The following is a 19094-nucleotide window of genomic DNA, read 5'->3' on the forward strand; positions in this document are numbered from 1 at the left end:
AAAGCTTTCAGCCTAAATGGGAAAGTGTTTGTTTGGCAGCAGCTGTGTAGCAGCTGCTCTGCCCACACAAATACACACAATCATAAGCCCTTCACTGTAAAGCACAATACACACATGCAAACACTTACACAAGTGTATCTATTTACTATACATAGATACACTATCTAAAGTCTCTTTTTGTTTGTAGATGTGCCTCTCTGTTTAATTAACACAAACACACACACACACGCACACAGACAGAGATAGAGACAAGATCAAACCCCACACTCCAGCTTTGTGGGGATTCGAAGGGCAATCAGGCGGTCTGAGGCCCAGTAAAGCTTTTAGGTCCGCACCATTAGCTCCCTTTTAGTGGCCAAAAGGGTTTCCATCTACTTAGCCACATTTTGATTCTCAGGCTTTGACTTAACAAACAAGGACTCGCCCTGTCAGCTTGTTGCGTCCCACAGGAGAAGTGTCACTGCAGACCTGAGTTTCAGTGTGACTGGTAGAGATGAAACTGTTCAGTTCAACTGTTAAGGCCTCAGTTTACCTCTACATCTCTACAGCTATATTATCAAGCTTACATGACCAGGGGCTTTGTTTTTCTTTTTCATTTTTCATTTTTTTTAGATGTTATACTTAAGTTTTATTATTCATATTTAGTCATTTCCAGTCAGCAAATTTATATTTTATTATATTATATATAGGGCTGTCAATCGATTAAAATATTTAATCGCGATTAATCGCAAATTAATCACACATTTTTGTATGTTAAAATTTTTCCTGAAAAAGAGATTTGTCAAGTATTTAATACTCTTTTTAACAACACAAAACAATAACAAATATTGTCCAGAAAGCCTCACAGGTACTGCATTTAGCATAAAAATATGCTCTAATCATAACATGGCAAACTGCAGCCCAACAGGCAACAACAGCTGTCAGTGTGTCAGTGTGCTGACTTGACTATGACTTGCCCCAAACTGCATGTGATTATCATAAAGTGGGCATGTCTGTAAAGGGGAGACTCGTGGGTACCCATAGAACCCATTTACATTCACATATCTCGAGGTCAGAGGTCAAGGGACCCCTTTGAAAATGGTCATGGCAGTTTTTCCTCGCCAAAATTTTGTTTGGAGCGTTATTTAACCTCCTTTGCGACAAGCTAGTATGACATGGTTGGTGATTTCCAATAGATCCCTTAGGTTTTCTGGTTTCAAATTATACCAGCCTCTTCACTCTAGCTTTAAAAATGATCTTGCTACAACCTACAAAATCGCAAGTTGATGCGTTAAAGAAATTAGTGGTGTATACGCGTTATCATCTATTAACTTTGACAGCCCTAATTATATTACCGGTATGTTATTTTACACTGTAAGCCCCTCATACAAAGAATACTCCCTTACTGCTGGTGACTCATCAATGTCTTATTTAATGAGTCATTTCATGACGCATGTGAAATCTAAGGAACAATACTATTGTAATTCATTCTTTGCATTCAAACAAACATCATGTAATGTACAGTGTGGTGAAAATGAGTGAATGAATGCTTTTTGAAAAAGCATTCAAAAGTCAATGAAGGCTACGCAGCTTTTAGTTTCATCATTTATATAATTATTACAAATATTGCAGCATTCCTGCCTTATAATAATGTAACAACAAGTCAACATTTGTACACATTTATTTGTTTTAATGATAATTAAGATGTTACATAAAATGAAAATCTTAGGAAAGAGACTAGCCTAATAACTTTTGTTTTTATGTATATTTCTATTATATCAACAGATCAAAATGTTGATTCACTCAGTAAGTAAATACAAAAACTAATTTAATTAATGTGAGTTTAAATTTTGATTGTAAGTATACATACATACTTAAACACATACAAACATCAGTTTGCTGCGGGCGTCCCATTTTTTCCAGAGCAGCTGCACTGGGACTCATTTAGATTGGAAGTCGGAAATACAGACTTCCGACTTGCAATGGATTGCAGCATAAGAGCTTTTACATTACAGTAACAAAAATGAGAGAACAGAACAATCAATATGCTCCTCACTTGTCAACATCGCTTTATTTCCTCTGCTGCTCATTATGTTAAAATTACAACAACTTACTCTACTGCAGCCTTCTTTGGCAGAGAAACATGCAAATGGCCAAACTTCAGTTAATAGCCAACCAACTCCAGCACCAAACTCAAAGAAGACAACTTTATATTACAATGAAAAACATTCTGTGTTTTCAAAAACATGTTTACCGATTAACAATCTGATTAATATACCACAGATCTCACAGCACAGACATTTCATTTGATATAATCATCATTATTTTACATTCACGTCTCATTCTTTTACTTTGGCCTACAACATGCATAAGAAACACTGTCATTTCAAGTCATAGGAGATCTACGGTCATTTCATTAATTTTTCACCACCCAGTATCAAATTGTGTTTCTATCATCAAGTAACTCTTTATGAATTTTGACGTTAAGTAACCTAGTAATTAGACTGACCTGGATCAAAACACAACATCCTACCATTGTTGACTATACAACAGTGTTTCATGATATAATCTCATTATAACACAGCTCTTTTAACCAATTTTAGGTTTGACTCCCAGACACAGACCCAGCTCATTTCTCTGGATCTTTCCGTCCTTGTTGACATCGCAGTGACTCAGCAGAACGCCTCGCAGCTTGTCCAGCTCCTGACTCGTAAGGTTGGGCTGCAGAGGACAGAAGAGAGAGGAAGGGAGCGGGGGAGTGGAAAGGCATTATACTTATAGCTAGTAATCAATATGCCAGCGTTTAGACAGGTCGATGCTCATCGCACTCAATTAGTATCTCTTCCAAAGAATATCATCTCTTTGAGTTGACAGTTTCACTGTCGGCTCAAAACTATTTCTTCTTAAAAATCTACTTTTAACAAAGTAAAGAATTTTAAATAAATAAATTCAGTTTGATTTGCGTCACATTGTGTGCACCGCAGGTCTTCAAGCATTTATAATTCTGTTTTTCAGTCACAAATATTGAGTTGACGTAGCTGTAGAGAGAGTTGTAGGGCTGCAACTTACAATTATTTTCATTATTGATGGATTATTTTGCCGACAATCTTCTTGATTAATAAACTACTTGTCAAAAAATGTCAAATGTCAAAAAAATAATGGAAAATGTCCATTATGATTTCCCAGTAGGTAGTCGGTGTTACACGGTGTTCGGGCACACACTGATTACATTACCGCCCCCACAGTCGTTTTGCTTTTTTAACAGAAATAAAACCCATTTAGTTAATTTTTGCGTATCACCGCCATGTTATCAATATGCAGTCGGACGACGGACGCTACAAACTGAAAGTGAAAGTGTCTGCTCAGTATGGAGCCTCAGCATAGAGTAGCAGGTGTCATATTTCACACACACACACACGGGACAAGAGAGAGTTGACAGACAAGGCGATGGCGGAGGATTTGGTGTCGAAGCGAAAAGCAAAAGTGCCAATTTGGCAATATTTCAGATTTAAACCCAATGTTATAAGGGAACCATCACGTTAATGAGGCAATCACCATGAGGAGGACGGAGCGGTCACAGTCAGTGTGCGCGGCGGAGCAGCGCCGGTTGGAAACCGCGGTGAAAGTGGACCGGAGAGGCCAGACACACAGCCACCCGACATTAAAGATCAAAGTAAGCGCGCTACACATATTGACCGTCATCTTTTCTTGTAAAACGTCTGGTGTAATTGGTAACACCAGTGTTGACACAAGTTTATTAACCGGTGGGAAAATTTCCTCACCGTCACATCCCTAACCGAAATGTGTCTGTTATTTCTATTGCTGATTTTGGCAGGCACCCAAAAAGTATTGAGGTTTGATAGCAAGCCCTATGCGTGCAGGAAACGGAGAAGGAATATGATCAGTAATATGTGGTAGCTAATATATGCAGTATAACTGTACATTACAACGTTGTACATTTTTGTTAAACAATACTCTAATATCCAAATGTCAGAAATCATGTTCGCAAAATTCAGCAGCATAGTGTCTTACCCTGACCAGGCCCATCATGTCTTTAACAAAGCCATCCACCTCAGCACCCTCCAGCGCTCCCGTCTTACTCTGGACAGGAAAGAAAGAGACAGAAAGAACAGAAGAAAAAAGAGAAAAGACAGGAGGAGTATGGATTACTTCATCTAATTCACATCCCACTCACATTAGTCTTTCTTTTCTGGGCGTGTTCCTTTGGTTTATTGTGGGGTTGAAACAATTTCCAGCATGCAATTAGGGTAGCTATAAGCACCCTGTTAATCATATAGCTGCTCACATTAATTGTATTTGAAATATAATGCTTCTGACCCGCCTTCTCACTGCAGTAATGCAAACACTTTTGCTTGATAGCAGTTTCAAATGGGGCCAAATGAGACATCAGTCTCTTACCATGAGACCAAGGCCCTTTTAAAGCTGAAATGTGTAACTTCCTGCTCATTTTCACCCTCTCCAAGATCAAGACATGTCATGTGAAAGCCTGCTGTTAACTTAAAGGTCACATATTATGCAAAATGCACTTTTCCATGTCTTTTAAACATCAATATCTGTCCCCAGTGTGTCTACAGGCCACCATAGTATCATAAAAGACCATCCTCTCTCTTTTTCTCCTCCTCCGTTTGTCCGGAAATGGGTGCAGAAATAAAAATTCGCTTTTTTCCTAGTCTTCTGACGTCATTAGGCAGAAATGCAAGCCATATATGGCTTTCCTGTTTCCAGTGAAACAGAACAGCACCCCCCTCACCCCATACCCCGGCTTGGTAACCCCGCCCACGGAGTAGCCGGCTCAGCAAGCTGCGTCCGCCATTGTTATTTCGACTGTTTACTAGTAAACATGCTGAAAGGAAAACCCGCTTGTTCTGTTGTTGGCTGCAATACTCCACACAAAAGCTTGCACCATGTACCCACTTCGGATCCTCTGAAGACCCAGTGGATGGACTTTATTTTCGCTGGTGCTGTGCCCAGGTTTATAAACTTTATTCTAGCTGCTATCTCTCCACTCGTCTCTCAGAGAGAGAAAGAGAGAGAGAGCTGCTCCGGGAGGGAGGGGGAGGGTGACGCTGTTGTTGTTGAGGAAGTTTGATTGACAGAAAACGCTGACCAATCAGAGCAGAGTGGGAGGAGACAGGCTGTGAATCAGGGGTTTTCAGACAGAGGCTGAATTAGGCTCTGAGGCAGGCAGACTCAGGCTGCAGTATGAGAAGAATAAAGGGTTTTTTGAACATTGCAGCATGTAAACATGTTCTAGTGCAACATTAAAATACATCTATGAACCTGGAAATGAGCATAATATGTGACCTTTAAAGAGCAAAACTTTAAAAAAGACGCCACTTGCTGTGTTGTTACTTGAAGTGTTTTATAGATTCAGCCATGTAGTGAAACATGAGTGACTGGTAGCCACAGGACACTTCTCACAAAGCTTCTCTGAACATTAACCTAAGTGCAGGCAGAATAAAAAGGTTCCACACAAGCCATTTAGTACATGCACTACCTGACCAGACAGACGAGGTCATAAACATGATTTTAGAGAATACGTGAGGCTTATCAGTGACTCCTGATTGGAATTATTGACTCCTATCTGAAGCTGCACTGTGAATGAGTCTAACAGAGTTAACTCACCATCACAGAGTGACTTGACAGCATAATGGGTGCTTAATTTTTTATTATATCTCATTACAGAGGTAAGGGAGCTAATTGGATTTATTGTTGCTGTACCAGGTCCTCTTCTGCACACCCCCACACATTATGCACATTTGAGTGTGTTAATTGAAGATGGAAAATGTTTAGTGGAGTTGAAGCCTGTCTTGACTGGAAAGTCGCCATCACAAGAATGAAGAATTACTCCCCTTGAGCTATGAGTCCTTTGATAAGACTGTAATACACTTAGCTACTGGGCGGCTTTGGTGGCACAGGGGGCTGCTTCGCCCATGGGTGCCTCTAAAGGAAGATGTTGAGTGATTTTTTGCTGTCCTCGTCATAGAATTTCCTACAGGCTAGCTGACGATTCAAACCTGCAACCTTTTGGTCAGAAGCCTGCTGTGTCACGTTCTCACATAGTTTCCTGCCGGGCATGCCGGTATGAAATTATGAAATAGTAGTCATCATCTGTGTCCCACCCAGTGTGTTATTGTACTTACAACATCATAATGGTTAAAGATCTTCTCAAAGTCTCTCTTTCTCTCGTCTTTACTGCAGGCCTTGGGAAACGAAGAGAGGAGTTGTTAAATATAATATGGGAGGAGAAAAACTTGATAAAAATAACAGAACATAGCTTATTTAATGTTTTCATCTGCCATAAGTTTACACTTACATCCATTTCGAACTGGAGCAGGAAATTCTCCTCTAAAGCCAAGATCCTAATTGAGGAAGAAATTCATGTTTTATGAGATTCGAGTTATCAAAGAGAAAGATGTTCCTCGTGGTGGAATTGTCAACATTTCTTTATAATTGTGTTTTTTTATTGTTGTTGTAATCAAAGTACAGTAACAGTCAGAGTTTAGTAATGTGTTCCTAATGTAATACCGGGGTAGCGGTGTAGAAATCTCCATTCAGTTGATGTCAGCTCTGTAAGGCTGCATTCACACCAGATCAGGCGTTGCGGCGATTTGCCGCAGGGTTGTGCGGCGGTATGGGAGAGTCACTTAATTGCCCATTGACTGCATTATGATTAACGTCTTTTCTTCCCTCATAATTGACCACCGCAGCGTGTCGTCGATTGCGTTTTTTCGGCTCCCCCTGTGGCTGCCGCAGCCCGAACACACTAGCCTCATTCAACATGAAGGGGAGGACTTGCGTTTTCGCCACATGGCCGGATATGGTGTGAATGCATCCTAAGGTAGCTAGCTATCCCGAGGCATGCTGCTTGATCTCTCCACCTACACCAACCCCATTACACTGCAAGCTCAAACATAACCCATCTATCATTTTAACATCAGTCTTATCCAGATTAACTTTTTCCCAAAATGCAAACTGGCTAACCAAAGCAGTACTTTTTGAGATGTTGGCATTTGGCAAATTGTGACCAAATCTCTCTTTTATGGCTATCCAACCATCTGACAATTGTGTGTGCTTGAAAAGTACCTGGCCAAGTCGTTCAAATCCAAACAGCCATCCTTATTTTTGTCAAAGATTTTCATCTGCAAGAAAAAGAGTCGACAGACTGAGCATGAAAGCATGAAAAGAATTCCAACGACTGTGAATTGATCTGTCTGTACTGTTGCATGGTTATTTCCTCAGAACACCTGTGACACTCAGCGTGAACCAATCTCTTCCAAAGGCTATCTGAGACCCTGGGTTTCAACAGGAGTAACTCAGGGAGACTGCCGTCTGTGTCACAGTCTTCTGACGGATGCAGCAGCATATAAAATCTCCAGAAAATATCACAATCCCCTCTGAGCAATATTTTAATTAGGCAGAATAGCTGATTGCAGCCTCTTAAATCTTTTCAGTCTTACACAGCTGTTGTTTGTGAAAATAAACATGTCAAAATGTTTTTGAGGCCAGCTGAAAATTGCAGTATTTGACTGTTAATCCCCCAAGCTCTACACAACCACTACATACAGTAGATGCAACAGAGCCTCCTGCCCACATTCAGCCACAGTAGAGTGACCAATGAATCCAGTTGCACACTGAGTAAAGAAAGGAAAAGGTTTAGCATAAACGTATCTGTCGACATGAACTGATTGCAAGTCATTTTGCCATTATTACACCTGACTAAAAACACCCAAACGCTGCCTCTAACTGTTTTAAAGCTAGACAAAGTAGAGGCTTTTACTCTGGAGTGTGAGTTTGTGTGTGTGTGTGTGTGTGTGTGCGAGTGAATTGTATTACTACCATTGTGTCTGTGTACTCCTCCAGCTTATCAGATGACACTTCCTTCTGATGCTTTTGGAACAGATCTTTCAGGAAAGCCTAGTAAGAACAAAAGATCATCACATAATCAGACAACAAAACAACCAAATCCAGTTATACCCACTAACACTCAATTCTCTAACCCATTCTACCAAACAAAGGATACATTCATTATTATGTAGTGAGGAAGAAGGCCAACATCTCAGCGTATATAACAGAACAGGAAATAGTGGCTGAGGGTTACAGTCATTTTCTGCCAATGCCACCGCTGAAGGTTGTTCCTCGAACAGAGAAGACATGTAAGACGTGTAATTGGTCTTCTGTGGTGTGTTTTTGCTGACAATCTTACCTTGAGCTCTCGAGCGGATATGTAGCCGCTGCAGTCAACATCATACTTCCTCCATATCTGCAGTGGGTAGGAGAGGGCAAATCAGCAAATGTTTACATGCAATGAACTAGTTGGAATACAGCTATCTTAAAATGACATCATTAAAAAGTGTCATCATAGCTAGTGGTGTTATTCTGTTGTGTTTTTTATGCAACATTCACAATGAGAACTATAATTCACTGTTGATATATCACACTCAATTAGATGCAAAGTAGATAGATATAATCTAGGTGGTTGAAACCAGTTTATAATTCATCAAAGTTAAAAAGGACAGCAATGAGTATTATCAACACTACTTGAATATACTTCAATGTTCAAACTAGTTGATTCGAATTTGTAGTTCTGAGGTTGTTGGAAGACTTCCTCATACTTTGCATGTGTTGCAACTCTTTAGTTTGACAATATACCAATCGGGTGCTCTGCCTCAGAGAATTTTCATTTACATATTTTGAGGTCAGAGGTCAAGGGACCCATTTCAAAATGTCCATGCCGGATTTTTCTCAACAAAATTTAGCATAACTTTGGAGCGTTATTTAGCATTCCAGTCCAGATATGCTATTATGACATGATTGGTACCAGTCGATTCCCTAGGTTTTTCTAGTTTCATATGATTCCAGTATCTTCACTCCAGCTATAAGACTGAGCCCACTACAACCTCTGAAAGACAGAATAGCGGTGGTCGGATTGTTAAGATGTTAATAGTTTTAATGATGATAAAAGATCAATACTTGACGTCCATGTATCAATACAATATTGCGCAAAATATCGCAATACTATTTTGTATCGATTTGTTCCCCCTACCCTTACAAACCATGCAGTATATGGCCTATGTCTATGTACACAATAAGCAGTCCTATAAAAATAGTTCATCTGGTGACGACACTCACTCACTTCATGTATCATGTCTTGGACCACTGGCCCATCAGGATACCTCAGCAGTTTTTGTGGTTTTAATGTTAGTCTGTACTGGTCTTATAACCTTTCATTGACACATTGCAGTTGACATATTCCTAATCGGTAAAATTCGCAGTTGATGGGGCTCGCGTCATGTTGTCTTGTCGCATCCCATAATGGTGTTTGGTTTAGTCTGTGACCTTACCTTCATGAAGTCAACACTGTTGTCCAGAGGAGCTTCTCTGTGGAAAATTAACAGGAAGTTCTCATCCTCAGGGAGGATCATATTGGCCAACTGGAAAACAGGGCAGAGCAGAGAACAGAGATTGGATAATGACAGTCTAGAGAGTAACCGTTGCCACCAAGTTTACAGCCGTCACACATACAAACTCCAGAACAGTTCAGTGAAATCCGACCTGGTCTTGTAATTTTTAAATGAAACTATGAATGAAACTATTGATAGTGAAGTTTGTGTATTATCCTGATAAGATGGGACACTGTATATAGAAAGAGACTTTTTATTTCCATCCACATTTATTGTATTAAGGTGGCAGCAGAAGTCTCAGCTGCCCACATCTCACAGCCTCTGCAAACTGAAGCGATCTGCACGGTTACATAGGACATGATTTATTGTCATTGGGATGACCAACGCTACACCAGCTCCTCCTGGCTCCCCGCCAGTTCATGTTGCTCCTCTCTAGACTGTTCTCCTTCAGCAGTATCAGCCCTCCATTAGCAGATTAAACCGTCCCCCATCATCAATCTAATTATAATACAAGATCATACTGCAGCCATTTGGTTCACAAAGATGTACAGTAGAACCACTCAGTCCAACAAGCGCAATGCACCAACAGTGATGCTAGCCCTGTTAGAGCTGTTCAGGAAAGAAATGCATCAGACAACAAGTCTGTTGAAGCAATAATATGAAATAAGGCTAATTCATTATCTACTTACAACATTTTATAGAAATCGCAATATGGCCTGCCTGTAATTTTCAAATCGCAGTATTTGTTAAAATCACAATATTTGTTAAAGGTGAAATGTGTGTCAAAATACCATTTTAAATCAAGCATGAATAACTTTCTACAGACTTAAGAAAACATCTTTGTTTGGTAGATACCTGCAAAAATCACACAGTAATTATTTTAATGTTTTTCAATGAAAATGAGAATAATGATGTGAAATTGATCATTCCCTCTAATATTGCAAATCATATCGCAATTGCAATGTTAGTCAAAAATAATTGCAATTAGATGCATAAAGAACAGTTGGCAATTGCTTGCAATAAATCTTGGGATTCAGCAATATACAAATACAAAAAGTGCAACTTTGTAATCAGAATACAGTTTACACAAAGTAGCACACAGTACCTACTGTGTTGCCTTAATAATGTAAGAAGACGGCACACACCAGCAGAGTGTGTTCAGACTGTATAGAGTTCTATGGATGGAATTGAAGCGATGGATGTCGGGTTGAAACCCTCATTTCATCGAGCATCCACTCACTGAAGTGTCTCTGAGTAAAACAGAGTCCCTGCCATTTCATGCAATCACGCTAGATACTATCGGTTTCTGATTAACTTCCTTCCTTATGCTAATTGTAGAGCAGAGGTGACAGAATAAGAGGAAATAGCATTACAAATAATTTAGAAGTCAAAAACTAGTCAGTAGAGACACATGTAGTGTATCTACTCTACATGAGCCTATAGGCTTACTGTTAGCGTTAGGGATATACTGATCTTATTCACTGGATCAGTTCCAATACTGACCTCAGTAAGTGGATTGGGTATTGACCAGATATGACCAATCCACACTAAATACAGTACTGAACAGTATATATTGTATGCAGTTAGGGTTAGGGTTCTTTGTCAATGTCATTTAGAATGATTCTGCTGTCGGCTACATTCATTAAGTCACATAACAACATACGTAAATGTTCCAAACAGTGAGGTAGGTATACAGATTTCAAATCGGGAAAGATAAAGTCAGATGGTTGCATCCCTCGTCGACAGGGCGTGTCTCCACAAAGTGGTTTGACCACACTGTTCTTACATCTGCCACTGTAAATCAGTGCAGTGGCATGTATTGATTTTATTTTCAGCTTTACTGTATGAGGAAAAGTCAAAGTGTTTGGGGTCTGTCGGTGAAATACATTAAGGTGATTGGCCTAACGAATGGGTGTAAATTTCGTTTTCAGAATAAAAGAAAAAGCACCCCATTGCTCTGATGAAGCACTGCTGCTGTGCCAAGAGCTGCATCGATTACTCCGAGTGGAGACCGAGAAAGCAATGTCATCAAAACATGGCTTTACATTTCTGGGAAACAGTCGCAGCCTGTTAAATTGTCAGTCGAGTTTGATTTAATTAAAAAGTCATTTGAGAATCAACCTTAATTAATTACAAACAACAGACCAAAAGGATCATTAGGTTCTTTCCCATTTAGAAGAATTATTTTACCTATTCAGATTAGATTTGTGTTGCAGTAATATAATGCATACTGTGTGTATATACAGTAGATTGTTAGGTATTTCATTTAGGTAAATGGTTTGAGTGCTGCTCTCCTGTGGCTGTCTCGTACAGTAGCATGACCTTCAGCGGTCCCGGAAATTAGTTTCCATTCTTGAATATGGTACGAGCTGCTCCATCATTGTTATGAATACATGAGATAAATAAAAGATGAAGAGGAGAAGCAGCGGAAGAAGAGGGAAGGGTGAGTAGAATAGATGAGTTTGAGAGGGAGGGGACGGAGAAGAGGAAGATGGATGTAGAATAAAGAGGAAGTTCGAGTGAGGTTTTCAATGTGCAGATAATGACAGAAAGAGAGAGAAGTGGTTCTGTGAGGGAGTTGACTGCTTAATTTCATATAGCAGTCACTATATGAACCATGAACATGAAGGATAGTTTTATATATACTTCACCTTTACTCACTATAAAGTACCCTGCCTTAAGTCTGAAGGAAATAGCTGTCAAGTGAATGAGGGAGCGATTTTAGACACAGAAATTGTATAGTACCTCCTGAATCTGTAGTTTTCCATCAGCAGTGACATCATAGGCGGACATAAACCTTTTCTTCAGCCTCTGGAGACCTTCTTCAGTCACTTTCTCCTGCAGAGACACCGTAGTTTAAAATACAACATTGATTTTCTTGTCCCAAAGCCACCATTACACTGGACACAGATATGATGGTGATGCAGTATATGATGGGGCAAAATGAAATGGTATATAATGAAAAAAGGACTTGATATATTTTCATTTAAATCACATATTTGAAAATCTTAGACAAGAATGATATTGAAGGACTGACTGAGTCACACTTATTTTAAGCAACGTCACCATGGATACTCCTTTTGATCTCCTATTTTTTTCCTCTCAAGGTTCGCTATCTCAACCCCAGGCTTGTGTGGTTTGTGAAGCGTTTATGTAGCTCACTCTACTTGTCCTTGATCTACCGGTCTTTATAATATGCAGAACAAAGATGTGTGGTGCTTTACACCACAAATGTGTGCCTCCAAGACAAGATACAATATTTCTAATACACAGTGTCATGAGTGAAATATATGAAACCGACTTAACCTTTCCCCATCAATCGACCCCACGGTGCTAAAGATAATGAACAGTCAGGAAGTACGCTCACTCATGGAACGTGATGCACCTCAGGATATGGAGTATGAATTTATTCTAGCAGATTAGAACTAAGTATAAATTGAGATAAAAAAAAAAAAGCTGCAAAGATAAGTTTGTTGCATGCTTATCTGAGTTAAGAATCACATTTCCTTTTCCTGTTTAGACCAAGTTCTTTCTCACCCAGAGCTCTGACAAAAAGCTTGAAGCAATTGAAGGCGAGAATATTTTCAACCGTTGAAGTTATTTAAAGACATATTTAGCAGCTAATCATCAAGTGTCTTACTTTTTGCATCACTGTATTGTAACTATAGAAACCTGTGGATCTATGGCGTTGGAGTCTGAATCATCGTTTCATGCAGTGCAGAGCACACAGTCTGCAGACTAGCAGGTGCCACATCCTTGCTCATTATCCATCTTCAGCATCAGCTTCATATCAAACACTCTTGTTTGGCGCCGGACAGTAATCTCCTGTTGCTAAGCACAAGTTTTTTTAAAGCACACTATTGACACTATGGTGTCAGGTTTTTACTGCTATATCAAACTTACAGTGAATCACATGCAAATTCATTGTGAGCAGTTCATTGAAAATGTGTTAATTCATGTTGGAATAATCTGCTTAATTACTGGATATTTTGCACTATACTAGAGGAAATAAAAAGACACAAAGACACCATGTGGTTATTGTCAACCAATGGCTGAATAGAATATAATAGAATGAGAAACACACACCAGTACATGTCCTGGGGGCATTTATGATGGGAAGCAAACATCAGAGAGACAAAGTGACATATGGTCGGTGGTCTGTTTGTTTTAGTACAACCCCATTAGTGTCCGAGGGCGTCCAATCACACGCGCAAACACACAGTGGAACATATACTGATAGTTGTACGCCCATTCGATTTTTTCATTTTAACTGGTCAGGAACTTTTCCTCTGACAGTGAGCAGAGCTTTTTAATTGCGTTGTGTCTTACATCGTTACAGCCACCCCACCCATCCAGATTACCGCATAGAGGGTCAGCAGCCCACACAGCAGAGATCACAAGTGCTGCACAGACAAAGTCAAACGTCTTTCCTAGAAGCTGATTCAAGATTAATGTTGACAAATGTCTTATATTAAATAATTAACATGAGAAAATGAATTACAATTGTATTCAGAACATTGAATTTAAAGGCAAATTTTGAAATAGATTGTACTTGTAGAACGTATGCAGTAAAATAAATAACACGAGATACACTTAGAAATATAGCATCTGTATGCCTTAATTAACAAGATCCATCTTATTTTGAAAACAGTAATGATAGATATTGTTATACATGGCGTGCATGCGTTTGTTCTGCAGCATAGCATCAAGCAGTTATTTGAGCTACTATTGCCTTTTCCATCAGCTTGAACCAGTCTGGCCATTTTCCTCTGACCTCTGCAATCAACAAGGCATTTTGGACCCAGAGAATTACCGCTCACTGGATATTTCCTCTTTCTCGGACCATTTACTGTAAACTCTAGAGATGGTTGTGCATGAAAATCCCAGTAGATCAGCAGTTTCTGAAATACTAACCACCCCGTCATGTCACGTTCAACTTCACTTTCTTCCCCATTCTGAAGCTTGGTGTGAACATCATCTTGACCATGTCTACATGACTAAATGCACTGAGTTGCTGCCACGTGATTGGCTGATTAGATATATATTTGTGCTAACGTGCAGTTGAACAGGTGTAGTTAATAAAGTGGCTGGTGAGTGTAGTTTGTCACAGTGTAGTAGTATCATGCATTTGCAGATGAAGATGATGTTGCTGTCTTTGTCTTTGTGGCTGTTAAGCCGCCCTCGACATGCACTGACTGTATTAACCTACTGTCACAAATTATGGATGATTTAGTCCAAACAAAGTTGACTTACCTTTGGAGCCAGCCTCTTCATCATGTGACGGAAAAATTCATCAAGCTCTTTGTCCTCAATGTAGCCATTATCTGTCAAATATAAACATGAAGTACAAGTCCTTAGGTTATAGATCCAGTGAAGCATGTCTGAATTTAAATTCTCACTCAGTGAGAAATCCTTAAGTAACTCTATCACTACTAAATTACTTATCATATAGTAAAAATCTTTAATTTTTTTTTGACAAGTGTAAGGTCTTGCTGCTCCTTGTTGCTTTGCAGTTTCCCTTTTCTATCAAGCCTCTTTCAGACATTTCCCAGAATACTTAAGGTTTACATAAGATGCTGTCAGAAACCATCAACATTTTCAATTTTGCAATGACAAGAATATTTAAAACAAGAACTTAAATGACTTCCTACAACTAGGATTCAAAAATGTATCATCACAAATAAGGACAGTATTCTTCTCTCCAAAATCTAGTAACTTCAGAAAATACATTTTACTGTACTGTTCAAGGTAGATGGAGAAAAAATATATAAACATGTCATTAATTGTCCTCACCATCTGCATCAAAGTGTTGCCAGATTTCCAGGAAACCAGCTGCATCCAGCTTATCAAAAGCACTGTCCATTTTAATAAATAAAGGCAGTTAGCTGTCAAACTTTAACCCATAAAAACAACGCGGACTGCGGTGACAAACTGTTTGGCACTATTCAGTTGCCTGCTTGGTTGACATATATCTCTTTCTGACTAAGTAAAAACCACACCTCCTTCTCTGTGGGTGTGTGTGTGAGAGAGAGAGAGAGAGATACTGTAGCATTATATTTGCCATCTGGTGGTTGTATTGTTACACTGCAAAGCAGATCCTCAAAAAAAGACAATGCAGAGATTTCAAAGCCTGTAAAATTATTTTAATCAATATTAATATTTGCACCAGCAGAATGACTTAACATACTGAAACATATTGATCCATGACAAAAAATGGAACAAATAACGTATCAAGACTGATAATGAGCAAACATGTAATTTGTATGCATTTTATTTTTGCATCATTTCTTTTTTCTTGAATCATGATGAAAGTAAGATTACATGTAGTAACAAATTAATACATACAAAGAGTTAATTTCTACATTTATGAACACAATGTACATGTGAGAGGAAGAACAACAAAAGATCAAGACATCACCGGCCACTGTTTTTTATTCCAAATAAGTTACAAACAAACCCCTAGTATAGTAGTGTACTTAGTACCAAAACAATATAGGATTTGCTGTGTTCACATAGGCGTGTGAATGTATCACAGTGTGTATATTACATGTGCGTATAATTACACATACATATATACACACGCACACTCCTACATGTATGAAAGCACATATATACATACAGTACAACTCACAGCCACATCATGCAGTCACACACACACATAGACTCGGGAGTCTAGACTCGATGCTACTGGTTATTTTCACTTTCTCCACTCCGTGCACCAACAGAAATGAAGAGGATTTCTCAGGATTGAACACACAACTTGACAGAAACACAGCCAGCTGCTTCTGAAATCCCAAACAGAAAGCAAAAACAGAGAGAAGAGGATGTCCATATGATTTCCTTGCATCAGGAAAATGTAAAAAAAAAAAAAAAGTCAAAAGAATACAGCACACAGTTACGTGTGTTTGCTTTAAAAGTATTGCAAAGTAAGTAGTGGTATTTTTTTCAGTGTCCTGGAACACCTTTGAAACAAAAAGTGATGTTTTGGGACTGAGACTGTAAATCGAAGCAGTTGTTGACATCAGAGACAGATTAACTATATACAACAGGAACAGTGTTATTTCCGAGCCATGATTAGTGACACAAAATCTTATCATAATCCTACAAAAAGACATCGATAGACACCATAGGAAAAGGTGCACCAGTAAGACCTTTGGCCCTGACTTGAATTAGACTCTAGTACATTACAACAAAATATAAGTTGTGCCCCTTTCACACTGCGCATAAAGGTAAACGGTCGTGGCTAGAAGGTAACACATAAAATTGCGAAACTCTCACAAAGTGGTTATGGTTAGACATTGACCATCAAATGGTTAAAGTTAGGATAAGTTTGTGAAGTTTTGGCTACGTTTTTGCAATTTGCGGGTTATATTCTAGACACGATCTGGTGCACATTTAATATTAATGTTGGAGCACAGTTTGGCACACAACAGCTAGATAGTCCAAAGTAAAAGTAATGCCACAGTGGTTAATGTTGATATAATGAAACGTTAGTTGGATCATCTCACATACAGGTGTTTTTGGGATATATTGCTGCGTTCACGTAATATAGGATGATGGCACAAATGGGACAGATTCCATGCCAGCATTTCTGTCATCAGTTTGTATGATTGCAAAGTTGATTGGATATTGGGTTAAAAAATAATGTAAATTGAAGAAAATGAAAATTTAAGAAAATCCAAGTTTCTCAGTCCTAATTACGACTGAAGGACTGATATTTCTTTTTCATTTTTTTTAAAGATATCAGTAACTTTATTGCGTAAAATATATCCATAATCTTTTAGTAATTTTATTGATTTAGTAACAGTTTGGCTTCTGTGAGATCATTTTCAGTATTTTTCTGCAGTGTGATTTTTGATGCTACCAACAGATGGCCACCAGGCGGCATCCTGCACATTTAAAAGAAGACGTTTTTGGTTGATGGTATTTATACGTTAACTGGTAATTATGGCAACTCCACTATGACGTGAATGCAGCATAATCGAATGCAAAGGCTAAATATCTGTCCCAACCTGTATATCTAATATTAGTAAAAACGGTATGATTCTAAATCAAAGAAAACAATCAAACGCCAAAGGTACAAACCTTACCTTTGTCAATTAATGCTAAGATAAAAGATTTTGAACACAAGGTTATTTTGAGAATCTGTTTGCTGATAGTGTAGCAGTGTGAAAAGGGCATTTCTTGCTCTTTAATGACAAAGATACGAGGCCTGAGACCTACAGTGTGATGATGATGTTTTTGTTGTTGTTGTGTAGCATTCAGGTCCTGAAAATGCTACCTACAGAATAGCCCAGAATAGCCTCAGTGCACTTTCACTTCAGGCACTGCATTCTCAATTATTTTTTAACAAATACCATCTCCTTATAGGTTGAATTAAAAAAACAACAACATTGTCTTTGCACAGAGTGAAGTGAAAGTGAGCTGAATTTGAAAGCCCTGAAGGTCAAGTCTGAAGTGTTTGAAGGGCTGGAGTTCCCTCAGTGTCCCACTTTCACACAAAGATCAGACTGGAGAGGTTAATGTCAAAATCTGGAGGAAAATAGCTACTAAAATGGAAAGCACATGTCAGTGGCTTCCAAATTAGATTAGCTGTGACATCCCTCTTTTTGAGTAAGATCTTTGCTTTCATTGGACCATCAGCACACCAGGGGAATATTAATAAATGTAAGTGTGTTATCAGAAGTGAGGAATCCATCTGTCTTTACGAGCAATTCAGAGATAAACACTGTTAGTAATGCTTAATAGTCTCATTTAGTCTAGAAATTAAGCTGTTTACAGACATGTTTATGAACGCCCTCTGTATTGCACTTTAATGACAGACACATATTCCTTTCCCCCATAGCCAGCAGAAAAAAGACGTCTGCAGTTTAAAGGTATCATAAGATAATGTTGTTTTTCCACAGTGTCTAAACACAGAGAACAGTGTTAGTTAACAGTGCTGAAGCCGTATTGATTAGTTATCAGTGAAGTTAAAGTGTACCACAGTCCTCTCAAAGCAACACTTCATATGGTCACTCCAACTCTCCCACACAGAGACAAACAGGTGGGATGTATGATATTATAGTCTATAGCTATCCTTCAGTCCAGTTCGTCTCCTCTCAGAGTCGGTTGTAGTTTTGCTGTGAGGCAAGCTACATCGAATGTGTATTTTGTGATTTATGGTAGGCTGAGATTCTCAGCTGAACCTGTATTTTCCTGAAAAAAAAAAAAAGTTGAATTGCATAATGGATTCAGTCACCTCTGAAGTCCGGAGAAAAGTAACCTGCGCATACTGAAAATAGCATATAGAAAAATCTATACAAATATATTGAAGGGAAAAAAATGCCACTGGGTCCTGGTCTGGTCGTATGGTTGAGTTCAAGTACAGTACAGTGATCCTGGTATTATTGTTACATGTGTTTGGTCCCTGGGAGACGAGCTACTGCGACAAATAGCAAGAAGATGTTAGATTATTAGTCAAAGAAAGAGATTTTTTTTCAATGTACACTCATAGTTTCAGTCTCTCTCTCTCTCTCTCTATCTTTTGCAATAAAAGTCTGCTGGTTCCTGAAAGCATCTTTTTTTTCATTGGATGAATATGCTCGATCACCCCCAGGAACCATTTCCTCAAATCCTGAAAAGGTTTTTCTTCTAGAGACATGAGATTTTCACCTGACAGCAGAGAGTAGGAATGGAAAAAAGGAGGAA

At 38.8% G+C, this 19094-nt stretch overlaps 2 protein-coding genes across 2 annotated transcripts in view; one reads left to right on the forward strand and one right to left on the reverse strand.

The window, feature by feature from the left end:
* Positions 1-19094, forward strand: part of mal2 (mal, T cell differentiation protein 2) — a 321233-nt gene that overhangs the window by 108042 nt on the left and 194097 nt on the right. The window lies entirely within an intron of this gene.
* scgn (secretagogin, EF-hand calcium binding protein) lies at positions 1571-15401 on the reverse strand. The gene is made up of 11 exons (XM_074654191.1): positions 15198-15401; positions 14658-14728; positions 12150-12242; positions 9345-9434; positions 8207-8263; positions 7840-7917; positions 7087-7142; positions 6317-6362; positions 6144-6203; positions 4012-4080; positions 1571-2700 (listed from the first exon to the last, which is right to left on the reverse strand). The coding sequence occupies exons 1-11, from the start codon at positions 15265-15267 to the stop codon at positions 2569-2571; spliced, it is 822 nt and encodes a 273-aa protein (XP_074510292.1). The 5' UTR covers positions 15268-15401; the 3' UTR covers positions 1571-2568.

The sequence above is a fragment of the Sebastes fasciatus genome, chromosome 12 (assembly GCF_043250625.1).
Source record: "Sebastes fasciatus isolate fSebFas1 chromosome 12, fSebFas1.pri, whole genome shotgun sequence".
NCBI lineage: Eukaryota > Metazoa > Chordata > Actinopteri > Perciformes > Sebastidae > Sebastes > Sebastes fasciatus.